This window comes from Coenobita brevimanus, chromosome 2, assembly GCF_032717465.1.
Source record: "Coenobita brevimanus isolate Jiangsu-jjx chromosome 2, ASM3271746v2, whole genome shotgun sequence".
Classification (NCBI taxonomy): domain Eukaryota; kingdom Metazoa; phylum Arthropoda; class Malacostraca; order Decapoda; family Coenobitidae; genus Coenobita; species Coenobita brevimanus.
The window spans coordinates 20,104,485-20,119,952 of record NC_136955.1 but is presented as its reverse complement, the minus strand read 5'-3'; the positions used below and the strand labels follow the sequence as shown (position 1 = coordinate 20,119,952).

General features: G+C 41.0%; 1 protein-coding gene across 1 annotated transcript in view; it reads left to right on the top strand.

Moving 5' to 3' along the window:
• Positions 1–9,409: 9,409 nt before the first annotated feature.
• LOC145391768 (uncharacterized) overlaps positions 9,410–15,468 on the top strand; it is an 88,352-nt gene continuing 82,293 nt past the window's right edge. Inside the window, exons 1-2 of the mRNA XM_080266298.1 lie at positions 9,410–9,475; positions 13,874–14,058. Of these exons, the coding sequence (XP_080122424.1) occupies positions 9,410–9,475; positions 13,874–14,058 (251 nt within the window). The remainder of the gene's footprint in view (positions 9,476–13,873; positions 14,059–15,468) is intronic.

Below are 15,468 nucleotides of genomic sequence, written 5' to 3'. Positions count from 1 at the left end.
AATGATGAAGTGCGAAGGAGAACTGGAGTTGTTCGGGAGATGGCTGGTAGAGTTGAGCAGAGGGTATTGCAATGGTTTGGGCAAATGGAAAGAATGGATAATGAGCGATTGGTGAAAAAGATAACTAGATCTGATGTGAGAGGTGTAAGGCTGAGAGGAAGACCACGAATAGGATGGATGGACATTGTGAAGAGAGCGCTGGATGCGACAGGGATGTCTGTTGAGCAAGGAAGAGTGGCTGTGCGTGACAGAAATAAATGGAGAGAAATTGTGAATGAATAAGTGATGACGCAGCCCTGAGGGGATATTCTCCGGCATTTGGTCTGATCAGCTAGTCAGGTCAGGTGCGGGTAAGGGGATGGGTCTATTATGATGTGGCAGGGGTAAACCAGTTCTGCTGTCTGGCCCTGCTGTGGATGTCACTGATTGCATTGCGCAGTTGACCCTTGTGCTGTGTGGTGCGGTGAGGATCTGTCCGTTCTCCCCTTTGGGGCTAAGATGCGAATGAATGTGTTTGAATGGATGAGTAAATGGAGAGTGAGTCGTCCTGTCTCGGCTACCTCCCTTTCCTTGGGGGAAGCAGCCTAGGTATATAGATAGATAGATAGATGAAGCTAGTCACGAGGAGGTGATATAAATGGATGAAGAGCCATGTCATTGTCTTTTCTGCTATTTAGCTACGGGAAAGACACTAAAAAAGGGACAAGAATTCGGGCCAGGTTAAAGTAAAAAGGGTATAGTGACTGAAAAGACTGACGCTTTGTGGTGAAGTACAGTCGGCATCAGCAGTCCTGTCTCCTGTCCTGCTTTTTTCTCTATGAACTTTGAAAATTAACCCTCGGAATCCACAGCAAGGAACGCTGATGATTTTAATCTCTGGCCAGAAAAGTAATCAGTGTCGCCGCATCTCATGAACCACACTTGTTTTCGAAATTCACAGCAGAAAAACTGAAGATGGGGCCAGGACTTTTGATGTCGACTCTACATCCAAAAAAGAAACAAAAAAAGCGCCTACTATTCCTCTACCTACCACCCACTTAAGGTATATATTCACTAACTCTTCGAAGCGTCGTGTCAAAGGGAATAATGTATGAGGAGAGGAACATACCGAGCTCCTCTCAGCTTAGGAATACCAGCCAGCAGGGAAAATCAAAAGCAGAAACATACCGAGCCTCTCTCAGCTTAGGAATACCAACAGAGAAAATCAGAGGCAGAAGCGATGACTTTTAAGCAAACTCTTGTCTCAGTCTGTACAGAAAGGAATCCATGTACAGTCAAATTCAGAAACTCTTTACTATACATGTCTGAGGTTACGAACTAAGTAAGAGAGAGTGCAGCTCTTTGCATGATATTGATTTAATTGTCATGACCTCATTAGGGACTGACACAGCCTATGAGGAATCTGCAAATTGTATTATCACTCTCGCTTCGTAATATATTCTGTAACACAAAGTGTATGAGTGTTTTGGCAACAGAGTGAAAATATAACTAATGGCCAACGGTTATCGATACACACACACACACACACTAGAAGGGAAGAGTTTCAAAAATATACAGAAGAGTAATCATCATATCTCGAACCAGGGAAAAAAGAAAACGAAAAAGGAAAAAACTAATTACAAGGGGGGGGGGGGAATATGAAGGAAATGATGCATAAGTAAGAAGTGACTGAGAAATGGGCAGGAAAAAAGCGAGGAATGAGTGTTAAAAAAAAGTGCTAAATGCAAATGTGAAGGGCTGGCCAAGGATGAAAAAAGAACTGTAATGACGGAGGAGTATAAATATGCAGAGAGAGAGAGAGAGAGAGAGAGAAAGAGAGAGAGAGAGAGAGAAGGAGAGAGAGAGACAGTCAGACAGACAGACACAGTGAGAGCAGCAGCAGCAATTTAAAAAATAATAAAGAAATACTGATTATAAATCTTCACCACCCTTAAATCTTAATCTCTGTCCATGAACATTAAAGAGAGAGAGAGAGAGAGAGAGAGAGAGAGAGAAACAGTAATGAGTAACACGGTATAAATATAGAGCAAGTTTTAATTCCTGGGTGTGTGGTGGAGGGGCAAAATGGAGGAGTAATATCCAAAGTAGAGTCCAACTTTCAGTATAACAAGGTATTTGGATCGGGAATGGCAGTGTTTTGTGGTGAAAATGGAGAGTTGTTGTTTGTGGGGAGAGAGACAGACAGACAGACAGACAGACACAGACAGACAGACACAGACAGAAAGACAGACAGACAGAGACAGAGACAGAGACTGACTGACTGACAGAGACAGAGACTGACTGACTGACAGAGACAGAGACTGACTGACTGACTGACTGGAGTTACTGACTAACAGAGAAACAGTGAGTGGAAAGAGGGAGGAGCATGGTGTGGAGAGAGGTAAATGGAGGTATGAAAGGAGGGAGGGAGGGAGGAAGTAAAGAGTAGGTGTGAATAGAGAAGGGAGAAGGGAGAGTGAAGCAAGGGAGAGAGCGAAGAAAATGCAGGAAAAAGAAAGAAGGTGAGATGAAATGAGGAGGGGGGGGGGAATAAAAACACCTGTGAAACTAACTGAAGTAAGGGCGACAGAAAGGGAGTAAAGGAAAGTAACAGGGAGACTATAAGAGTGGAAAAAATGTTTGTAGAGAAGGAACGAAGGGTGTGTATAGGAGGGGAGATATTCTTGAAGAGAAGCAGGGAATGAGTGGTGGAAAGAAGAATGGAGGAAAAGGGGAAAGTGTGAATAGAGATACCATGAGAGGAAGAGAATAGAGAGACGCGGAAAATAATGTTGGGAGGAGGACAGATGGAGAGCCAAAGAGGGAGGGAAGAGAAGGAGAGATGGAGAAATAGATGAGGAGGGAAGAGAAAGACAGATGGAGAGACAAAGGCTGAGGGAAGAATAGAAAGATGGAGAGACAATGGAGGAGGGATGAGAATGTTAAGGAAAGATGAAGGGTAATACAAGAGAACATAACTAGAAGATGAAGGGTTGTTGAGGGTCAGGGAGGATGAAAGGAAAATGAAGAGACATGCAGATAGATTGACAGATGGAAAGAAAGATACACAGGCAGATAGATAGATAGATAGATAGATAAAGAAATAAAGACAGATATAGGTAGATAAGATAGGTAGAATGAAATGAAAGGAATTGATGCGTGGATATATATGAGTAACAAGATAGATCTCTGAGAAAGAGAGAGAGAGAGAGAGAGAGAGAGAGAGAGAGAGGGGGGGGGGTGGAGGGAGGGAGCAATGGATCAGTCTAATGGCACCAGAGATTAGGCTAGTGATGAGAAGCTCAGTCTTAACGCGCTGATTTTTTTTTTTCCTGCCACCCACGATAACCCTGTCTTTTGCCGTCCATGGTAGAAAAGAACACATGCATCACGGCGACTGGAATTTTGGGGGAGTTAATTAAGCGTATTGAGGAGGTTATTGACTCCAACGAACCCCAGACGATTTAGTAGGTTAAGAGTGAGTACTGAAGACTAAGGCTGTTCAAACTATCATCATTTTCTCTAGACTGGCCGCAGCAGTTTTAGCGTTGTTTTCCAGCTAACGGCAGTCAGTTTTATTCAGCTATAAGAGAAGCATGGTAGTCTGATTGTATTATGACAAGTAATGGAAAACAGGAAGACCATATATGAACTGTGGAAACTAAGGGAAAAGAATGCAAGTGATCAGCGCACGGCATAACAAAAAACACTGAAAAGGATCAGGAGCCGGGCGCCGATACAAAGGCTACGCCCCACCTATTACTACTACTATTACTACTACTACGATATTTTTACATTAGTGAACGAATGTCATTAACCGTTTCAATCCAATGACGCACTTTAAAGTTTATTCATGCTCTCTCGAAGCTATTTTGTATTTTTTTCAGCTTTGGGTAAACTTCTGACAAGACTGGTTCTATGTAGTCTTCATCACACCTTCACTGCTACAGATCCTTTCTATATTGAATGAAATGGAAAGCTGAAATGACAAATAAAGAGAAAAAATGTGTCTTCGAACTCAAAAGCTGTCAGTCGGTTTATCTTTGCATTTTGGGATGCTTAAGATGTACCCAGTCGCCCGTTTCCTGCCTTCTATATTTATGCATGAGACTCATAATTATTCCTTCCTATGCCATTAATATCCATGACTCCCTACCACCATTACAAATTTATTTTATGTGTGTCATGTTTATATTCATTTGCATGTTATTAATACCAACTGTGTTATTATTAGAAAGATATGAATTTTCGACAATCTTAATGTGTATTATGTGAAATAGATTACTAGGGAAGAGGTGCCGGGGTACTTCTAAATTCCACTAGAAAACGGGTGTTTCCCTGCCTCCTGGAATGTTATGAACACTGAATCAAGACTTTTACCAAAATCATGACTGTAATGATCACCCTAGCAGTGGAAGCTACCCACCGTGTAGTTTTAAAGTAGGAGCGTGGAAACATATTTATATATAATGTGGTCTTGCGTGTTTGTGCTGCAATTTGGATATAAACTCAAAAATCTACAGACCTGTACAACTATAAACTCACAACTTGTCATATCTCATTTCCCTAGCTTGGATCGCATTGGGAAAGGGTAAAGGTGAGGTGGGTAGCGTGAAGGGGATAAAAGGGAGGCAACATTTTCCATACATGCATTATAGATATAATAGCTCCTAATTTAGTGACCATGCTGTTGTAACACTTTAGATCAGGGAACTTTTTAACCAGAGTAAGTTGTTTGGCAGAAGTAAATGTAAAACATGAGAATCTTACTGGAAAGGCTTTAGTCTGTATGTGGTGGTTCGACATTAAGAAAATTATATCAATTACAAGCAAAATTGAACGATAATATATAATACGGCAGAAGCCCTTGATGTGTTTCCCCTATAAATAGTACATTGCATAATAAATTCATGATTATTCACTTAAGCACACAAACCAACCTTCGTCACTACCTATTTCTGTGATGGCTCTTATGTTCTGCTGATGATATGTACAGTAGCAACAAAAGGAGAAAATCAAATCCAAATATAATGATAAAGGAAAGCCACACAGACAAGCCCACACCAGTAGTCCCATTAGCAAAGCCACTTCAACAAGCCTACACCAGTAGTCCCATTAGCAAAGCCACTTCAACAAGCCCACATCGACAAAGCCACACTAACAAGCCCACACCGACAAAGCAACACCAACAAAGTCACACCAACGCCAACGAGCTAGCTCCGACAAAGCCACACCAACAACCCCACACTGACAAAGCAACACTGACAAAGCCACACCAACACCAACAAGCCCACACCGACAAAGCCATACCAACAAGCCTACACTGACAAAGCAACATTGACAATGAAACACCAACACCAACAAGCTAACACCGACAAAGCCACACCAACAAGCCCACAACGATAAAGCCACAATTAACAACAAAGCCATATCAAAGCTACACCAAGCTTCACAAAAATAAACAAGCCTGAACAAGTCAAGCCAAACGAGTCACCTTATGTACTGCAGATGAACAGGAGAGTAATAGTGATAGCCTAATAACAACACACACACACACACACACACACACACACACACACACACACACACACACACACACACACACACACACACACACACACACACACACACACACACACACACACACACACACACACACACACACACACACACACACACACACACACACACACACACACACACACACACACCACTCTATTAAGTATTCCAGGAACAGGGAACAAAGCCACACAAAGCTGAGAGATATCAAAGCTAAAACATCAAAGAAAGCCATCACCATGACCACCACAGAAAAGCCAAGCAAAGCAAAGCCACAGTAAGTCGGGGAGGGAAAATACTAAACCAGCCAAGCAATAGACTTACCTAAACCACAGCCAACTGAAGATGGAAAGCCTGCCCATAAAACACACACACACACACACACACACACACACACACACACACACACACACACACACACACACACACACACACACACACACACACACACACACACACACACACACACACACACACAAAGACACAAACACACACACACACACACACACACACACACACACACACACACACACACACACACACACACACACACACACACACACACACACACACACACACACACACACACACACACACACACACACACACACACACACACACACACACACACACACACACACACACACACACACACACACACACACACACACACACACACACACACACACACACACACACATCAAGCACACAGACTTACACCCAAGCCACAGTAGGAACACACAACCACACAGAAAACACAAACCCACCCTAAGCCACAGCAAACACAGAAACAAATACACCAAGCACTCAAAACGATACGAAAGCCACAAAGCCATGCCAAAAGGCAAAGCCACTTTATAGGCACACTAAACACACAAAGGCAACACCAAGTACATAAAGCCAACCCATAGAAACAAAACCACCTCAGACACAGAACCATACCAGACATACACATTCACACCAAACACATATCCACATGAAACACACAAGCAAAAATATATACAACAATTGGTGCCTGGCACAACAAACCTCTCCCGACAGCAGTTATTTTATATTCAACCGTTTTCAAGTTATAGCCCTCTGAAAATCCGTGATCTTGCGTTTGATCTTTCAAGGTAACCCAGGTCAAAGGTCATGGTACCAAATGAAAGCCCATATGAGACTCCTTATATCTTAATAATAATAAATATCTCTGTCTTCAACCAATTTCGAGTTATAGCCCTCTGAATAACCGTAACCTTGCGTTTAACCTTCCAAGGTCACTCAAGTCAATGGTCTTGGTGCCAAATGAAAACCCATATGGGAGTTCCTTTATGTTGATAATAGTAAATGTATCTTCAACCGCTTTGAAGTTACAGCCCTCTGATAATCCGTGACATTGATTTTGACCTTTTAGGGTCACTCGATTACTTCCAAAATTTAATCACTTTCTTTTGGGACTAGTGCCCAAATACCTTGAGAGTTTCATGTAATTTCATCGAGCCGTTTTTCCGTGATGTTGCTAACAAAGAAACAAACAGACTCGACCAAATCCGTACGAGGTAAAACTGCCACTACAAAGCTTTCCCAAACACACAAAGCTATACCAAAAACATTGGAGTAGAATCACCAGACACAAGGCCACCTCAGACACAAAGCCACCCCAAACACAAGGCCGCCCCAAACACAAAACCACCCTAAACACACAAAGCCACCCCAAACACATAAAGCCACCCAAAACACACAACGTAGTAGCAAACTCCGAACTAAATCGGACACATAAAGCCACACCAAACACATAAACCCAAAACAAAGCCACACTGAGCCACACCAACGACATAAATCAATCGAAAACACACAATCACGCCAAACACTCACGAAATACACACACCCCACATACAGCTCTTCTCAATAGGGTGGAGTCAAAGGCTTTTCGTTTCATTAACTCTCCTCCTCTTACTGACTCCCTTCAACCTCTGTCTCTTCGCCACACTGTTGCATCTTTATCTCTTTTCTATCGCTATTTCAATGGTCACTGCTTCTCTGAACTGTCTGCATGTATTCCTCCACCTCTACGACGGGCGCGCAGCACCTGTGTAGTAGGAAACTCTCATCCCTTTTTTGTCCAACTCTCTAATGCAAGAGTTAACCGTTACTCCCAGTCCGTCATTCATGCAACAAGTCAACTCTGGAACTGTCTCCCTCTGTCTGTATTTCCTGCTTCCTATGATCTCCAATCTTTCAAACGCAGTGTGTCCAGGCATCTCGGAATGATCGGATCTTGAATTTGGCTCTCTCTTGTATTTTGTTTTTCTCTTGGAGGGAACTGTTATTTCGGGCTCATGGCCTTTGGTTCCTTCTTCCTCCCATTAAAAAAAAAAAAATGATCAAACACACAGGTCCACACCAAACGCACAACCACATCAAAAACACAGTCATATCAGGGACAAACATTCGCAACAAACACAAAAAGACACAGCAAAAAAGCCAAATCAACCACACAGAATCACACAAATCAAAATCACATCAAACACACACTAAGGGCGCGTTCCATAGTAGACACACAAAGCCACAGTAAAGTCAAAACAGGCTCACAAAGCCGCCACAAACCCGCCAAGCCAGGGGTAAGCCAAGCCAGACCCCCCTCATGTACTGCAGATCATCAGGACAGTTATGGAGCTCTGTAATGGCGTTGGGTTTTAATAATCTCAACCGGGCGGCCATGATAATTCACTGCCCACGGCACCAAACACCAGCTGGTCGCTCTACACAGCGTTTGATAATTCCACATAGTTTTCATCCTCTCCACATTACACGTATTTCACACTAAGTTCATGTATTTTACTCCTTATAAAATTCTAGCATCTTTACTTTTCATGATCACACAAAAACACACAATGATTCTTTAGTACCGTACCCAAAGTTTGATAATTCCACTTAGTTTCTGTCCACATTGTACTGACTCATTCCACACTAAGGTGTATACGTTTCACTTTCTCTTAAATAATGGTAACTTGGCTCTTAATAATCGCACAAAACACAATGATTGGTAACTCATTCTTAAGCACATAACATATGATAATTCCTTATTGCTTTTGCCAACTCCATATTACGCTTACTCATTCCAAACTAAGTTGTACATATTTCAATTCCTATTATACTCTGTAACTTGTCATTGCTCTTTATAACTCTGACAAGAGATCACACAATGGCTATCACAACACATAGGAACTTCATACTTCCGAAATATCTTGTGTTCATTCTGCTTAGCATCCGATAATTTCATCTAACTTCTGAACACTCAGCAACACATTACTCGCGCCACACAGCGTTTTGTATCTTTTTCATGCTATCAGAAAACTTAGCAATGCATTCGCTTCACATTGCGCTTGCATCTTCCACACATTATTTGCTCCACACTCGGCTTTGCATGATCTATATGCTATCGGACATTTCAACAATATATTTACTTCACACTACACCTTACATTCATTCATTGCACACTGCGTTCTGTATCTATAACATTCCATTAGATTATGCAGCAATTACTTAACCTATCATTCCGCATAGCATCTGATAATTTCTCATAGGTCTATATTAATTTCTCATTCCACACAGCCGTTTCAATCTTCCACATACCATCAGTCAAATTTGCACTATATTATTTTTGTCGCACCCACGGTTAGGGGAGAGGGACGTAAGCTCACTGTGGGTCCTTTTTAGCTCTGTTGTAGAATGAGACAAAATTAAGGCCCTGAATAATTTTCTCTTTAAGTTTTCGTGACTAGCACCATATTTCGTTGTTAATCCTTTCTTATAGCTCAGCATCAAAGAGGACGGGATAAGAAATTTTATACTCAGCCAAAGTGAACAAAGTATATTAATTCCAAATATGATCCTCTCATTGTACATAGCAGCTAACCACTTCCAGCATGCTGTGGTCAATATACTCACACAAGTGAGTATCTATCAACACACAGAGAGCCCATCCATTGGCGAGAACCTTTCACACTAAAGGCGCGGCCCGTGATCAAAGGCACAGCGAAATTTCTGACACGAATGTATAGCGATCTCTGTGTGGCTTTTGGTTGCCGTTCAATACCTTTTAGTGAGGGAGGGGGGGAGGTTTTTTGGATATAATACCTACCATCTCCAGACGATTTTACTCAGCTTAGGGTAGAGTCTTCGTGAATGGATGCGTTAAATATAGACAAAAAAAAACACACACACACATTCCCATGATGAATTAAAAAATGAATTTAAAAAACACAGTTCTGGTTCAAGCCTTTTTTAATTTTAGGAAGTGTATTTTTTTTTATCTATTGCCGTCTCGAGACAATATCCCTCTCCTTAGTCATTTCATCTGCTAAAATTCTACATTTCATTTCACCTTACCTATATACAGACGGTTCTACTATGATGGAGACAATTATTAGTATTTCTCTCTCTCTCTCTCTCTCTCTCTCTCTCTCTCTCTCTCTCTCTCTCTCTCTCTCTCTCTCTCTCTCGTGTGTGTGTGTGTGTGTGTGTGTGTGTGTGTGTGTGTGTGTGTGTGTGTGTGTGTGTGTGCCTGCCTGCCTGTCTGTCTGTCTGTCTGTCTGTCTTTCTGTCTGTCAGGTAAGTGAGAGAGTGAACCTACAATACTGATCCCAGTAAATCGAACCCCTCCCTAAACCCCATTCTGGTTCAACTGCTAATGACGATACTGTGGGTCATTATGACTGGCTAACTAACGCTGCAGTGTTATCTAATTACTTGGCAATCTCCAACCACTTATTATCAAGGAAACATTACTTATCCTCCTTTATCTTTGTTTTATTAGTGCTCTTCCATTTTCGACCTACTGTATTTTTTGCTAAGTTGGCTTTACCCTTCTGATTGCCTCTTTCTTCTCGTCTTTCACACAGTCTATCTATCCTAACCACCCATTCATTAACCCATCCATCCGTCCATTCCTACTATTATTAATGATTTGCTCCATTTTAGTCCAATTTATGTCTAAGTCTAAATATGGATCAAAATATTCCCGAATACGAGTATCTGAACCCAGGTATTCCTTCTCACCCTGTTATCTGTTCCCTGTAAATATCCTTCGTACACGACTTCGGAGCATGTACTGAGACAGTCAGATATAGAGTAGCTGCTGGCAGGTATGTTTAGGACTCATTCGCTGAACGTGCTCGCTGGTGCCACATTTACAGGTTAGGAGTATCAAACTGGAAGGATTATCTGGCCCCAGTTGTAAACTGCGATTGGGGAAAATGATAAGGATGAGTAATTCGATCATGGCATAAATGAATATGAGGCAAAAATCTAAGCTCGAGGTTGAACTTTAGAACTCAACTGTACCCCATGACTGCCTTGTCCGATTTGGCTCAAACTTGGCACTTATACTGAGTGTGGAGATGGAAGAAATGATTAGATCTTCGTGCACATCGATCAACTGTCAAGGTTAGGAATGAATGTCAAAGTTGTGGTACGGTGTCGCTGTTCTCTCTGAGCAGTTTTGATCTAACGCCAGGTATTTAATTGAGCCTCCTGATATTGGGACGTTTTAATTTGTTCTGGTCAGCGTGCGACAAGTATAATCAGCTACTAATGAGGAATAGAAGCATGAGTGTGTCAGTACTATATTATAGTGTCATTATTCCTCTCACTGTCAGAATACACTTCAGGAAAGCATAGATGATTTAAATTAATTGATATGGAGCTACAGAAGCCTGAAACTGAGAAGGGAAAGTAACTTCTCCACAATCGTTCCTACGAATGTAATTACTCCGATTATAAACGAATTAACCACTAATCCTTCTGGCCCCTTTCCTTCCATTTCAGTTACGTCATTCTCTCTCTCTCTCTCTCTCTCTCTCTCTCTCTCTCTCTCTCTCTCTCTCTCTCTCTCTGACAGAGGCTACATTTTTCTTTTGATGTTACTATCTCACTGCTATTTTATTTGGTTTCAGATTTTTTAACTGAAAGAGTTAGACACAGTCTCTTGTGGACTTACGTAAACTAAACGCAATTATCTGCTAGGCTAACACACACACACACACACACACACACACACACACACACACACACACACACACACACACACACACACACACACACACACACACACACACACAAACACCTTCATTACTAACAACGATGATAAATTATTTCATCTTATTCTTGCTATCTGCAGACAATTTTATTTAATTAGGGAAAAAAATATCTAAAGTTTGCGTATGACCCAACCAGCTGGAATTATCTCTCCTGAGCTGAATGCAGTTGTCAGTTGTTAGAAAGATTAGTAGGTAAATTGAGTTTTTGGGTTGAAGAACTACAGTTTATACTTAATCATGGATCAGTCCAGGGAGCATTGTCATGCACAGTAAAGCTCTTCTCCAACTTAGCCCATTGAGTATTATGATGTATTTTATTATTATACCGGAGTGTGGTATCGTCTGTGTTGTTTTCTGTCCTGTGTGTGAGTGAGTGTGTGTCTGTGTGTGTTCGTTTGTTTGCTTGCTTGCTTGCTTGTTTGTGTGTCTGTTTGTTTGTTCGTGTGTGAACACTATAACTCAAACATTTGTGGTCAATATTGAATCAAACTTGGAGAAAAGGTTAAGGGCCATGCAAGGTTGAAGGGGTTCCATACTTAGAACAAAAGGTCAAAGGGCAAGGCCACAGGGCAAGGTCAACTTAGCTTAATCTGATTTGACCAACATGTAAGCTTTGAAGTTCAGACGAGGTTGAAGGGATTCCATACCCAGAACAAGAGGTCAAAGGTCAGAGCCACAGAGCAAGGTCAACTCACACAGCTTTGATATAATTCAGATAAAACACAGTAGAAAGTTGAAAGCTGGGCAAGGATTACGTGATTAAGTTTTGAGAACAATCGGTAATAACTGAAGGTCGTAGGAAAAGGCAAATGTTAGCTCCCTTTGATCGCTTATAGGGTACGATGTTGCACCTTGTGAGAGCTCCTTCATGTTCTTGTTCTTGTTTTCTCCAGACGATTAAGATGGGTTACATACCGACCTTCATTTATTCCTTCAGTTCTTGAAGTTTGCCCAAATGTGAGTAAACCTTAGGGTGGTGAATAGCAAACGATTTTTTAAATGTCATAACTCAGAACTTTTCATAACACCAAACACTTCTTTCTTATCAGCTTATCTCTATGTTTCTCCTCGCTCTACATCTCCTCTCGTCCCTCCCATTAAAACACGGGTGGTGGAATAAGCGGAGTAGAGTGTCCCAGGTAGGACGTGGTAATTAAGTGGTAAATATGTTTTCTGTTGTCCGAAAGAAAGGGAATTGGGTCAAGAAATGTGTCACACTATTTGTATATAGTTAAAAAAGCCCAGTGATCATTTTGAGAGCCCTACCAATGTGTCTCAATAATACCGCTACTATTACGATAATCCCATTCATTAATCATACAACCCTTACATATAATCAGTGTACATAACGGGCATTAGTATCGAAGTGGTGATCTGTGTAGATGTGTAGCATTTAGCAGCGTAGGTGAACATCAGGAATAGACATTTACACAATTTTGGCACCATCCTATACTTGCTTCGCTTTTAATTGAGAGAAATACGTAAAGAGAATATTTGCAACAGAGTGCAAACCTGATATTTTGCCTTTAGTCCACAACTCTGAAACAGGAAGAGGCTACATAAGGGAGAGAGGTCAGAGAATGCCAGGGGAAAATCTGCACAAGCACGGAATAAACAGAGAGGAAAATAAGAGAAACTCGGTTAACAGTACGTAGACAGTAGTAACACGGAAGGTCATGTGAATCACTCTTAGGTTATCCATATTATGACGGAATAAAATGATGATTTGTTAGGCCGCGAAAGGATTAGTGATGCAGCATTAACATTCTCCTGCCTAGGAATTATTGTCTACTGAAATCAATCGCGTGGCTTTAACTGGAATGCAATACCAAGAGTTATCCCGATCTTCAGAAAGTAAACTACATCGCTTTAATGACGTATCGTTAATATCTGTGTCCAATTCGAGGACTGTACTTATAGTCCTGTATCTGACTATGGTTCTGTAGGAAAGTTTGACTAGTGAGAATTTTTGTTCATAAATGTTTAGTATGTGTCTTAGTAAGGATTTGTGACTTGGGTGGACATCCGTCATCAAGTAGGTTTACCGGCTATGACGTCATCAATAATGGCGGCTGCTCGATCACGAAACCTGTCTTATCTCTGTTAATATTTTTACTATTTGCTTCAATTTTTTTTTATTTCCACAAAGCTAACCTTTGGGAAGTTAAAAGGAGATGTATAAGTGATGATCTTTACAAATACATCTTAAATAAATTTATTTAAGCATATTAATTCTAATATTTTCATATTAGAGTTTAGAGATGAAAGTCAACACAATGTTCAGATATGTCTTGCAAAAAGGTAACCCATTTGATATGATTCCTAATCCATTGCACAATCTTATCACAAAAGAACTGGTTTCACAAGAGACTAAGAAACAGATTTTGAATGCTTTTCACACTGGAGGTGATTTGTATTCTACACAGCGCAAAGCAAGGTATGAAGATAAAACAACAAGGATCTCAAGTACAATCCACAAAGTCATGCTACCAGCATTTGATAGCAACAAAACACGAAGTACAGGTCTCAAACAGACATCTGTGAAAAAGAAGTCAACAACTTCAGCTCACCGTATGATACAAATAGCTCAAGCTCGTGGATATGACATGCAGGAGCTGTTCCGATTTGATCTATCTGATAGCGCTCACTATTTGATGAACAAGGGCTACTTAAAAAAAACACAAAAAAGTGCATTGTTAAAAGAGCTGGAAACCTCTTATTGCAGCACCAACAGTGATCAATTGTTCCAGTCTGATGAGGAGTCTTGCTACGTTGTGGATGTTATGAATTCCTTACAATGTTCAAGGCATCACGAAGGACTGTGGCAGAGTCGATTATTTTTTTGACAGTTATCACAAGCTGTCACCAAAACAACCTGAGAGAGTACAAGGGCAGAGTACAGGAATTGTTATTGATATCAGTCACATTTCTGAAGAGGTGCCATTGCCTATCCAACTTAACAGTTTTGGGGGATCATCGAGAAACAAGCTGATGCTACAAGAGTTCACTGCCAATACATTAATATCTTCTTTGACTCAGACACCATGTGCTACTAACCACACATTTAGTGCTGTTTCCAATAATGAAGAAGAGGAAATAACATTTAACTGTATATCAGTGCAAAATGGTAGGCAAGTAAAGCATCCAGAGATAAACTGTTTGTCAGTTGAGGAAGCTGACTTTAGTATGATGATTCATGCAAAACATGCATCCCAACATGGCTTTACAAAAATTGTTCTTGTTAGTGCTGATACTGATGTAATGGTATTAGCTTTGTTTCACTGGCCTTCTCTTCATCAACTTGGTGTACGAGAAATGTGGGTGTGTACTGGAGTTGGCGATTCCACAAGGCTTTTGCCTGTTCATGTTATTCATAAAAACATGGGTCGAGACTTAGGCTCTCTGCTTCCTTCCATCCATGCATTATCTGGATCAGATTACACAAGTAAGGTTGGGACCAAGAAAGCAGCTCTTAATATTGCAACAAGAACATATTTGGAAAATTTTGGAGTGTCTCATGATCCAGAAGATGTAGCCAAAAGCCTCCAGTCTGCAGAAGAATACTTAGTACAGTTACTACGAAAAGGATCACCTTGCAAATCTTTAGATGAACTCAGATTGTGGCTGTACCATCATGGAAAAGACACAGGCATTGAAGACTTGCCACCCACAAGCAGAAGTGTCAAGGGACACTTGTTGAGGTCATACTTTTATACATATCTTCAACATCACTGCATTGGAAACATATTTGCTCACTTAGATCCTTGTGAATTCGGTTTTGAAGTAGAAGAAAATGGCTTGGTACCACAAGCCAATTTACAGAAATATCCCAGTGACTTTATTGGGG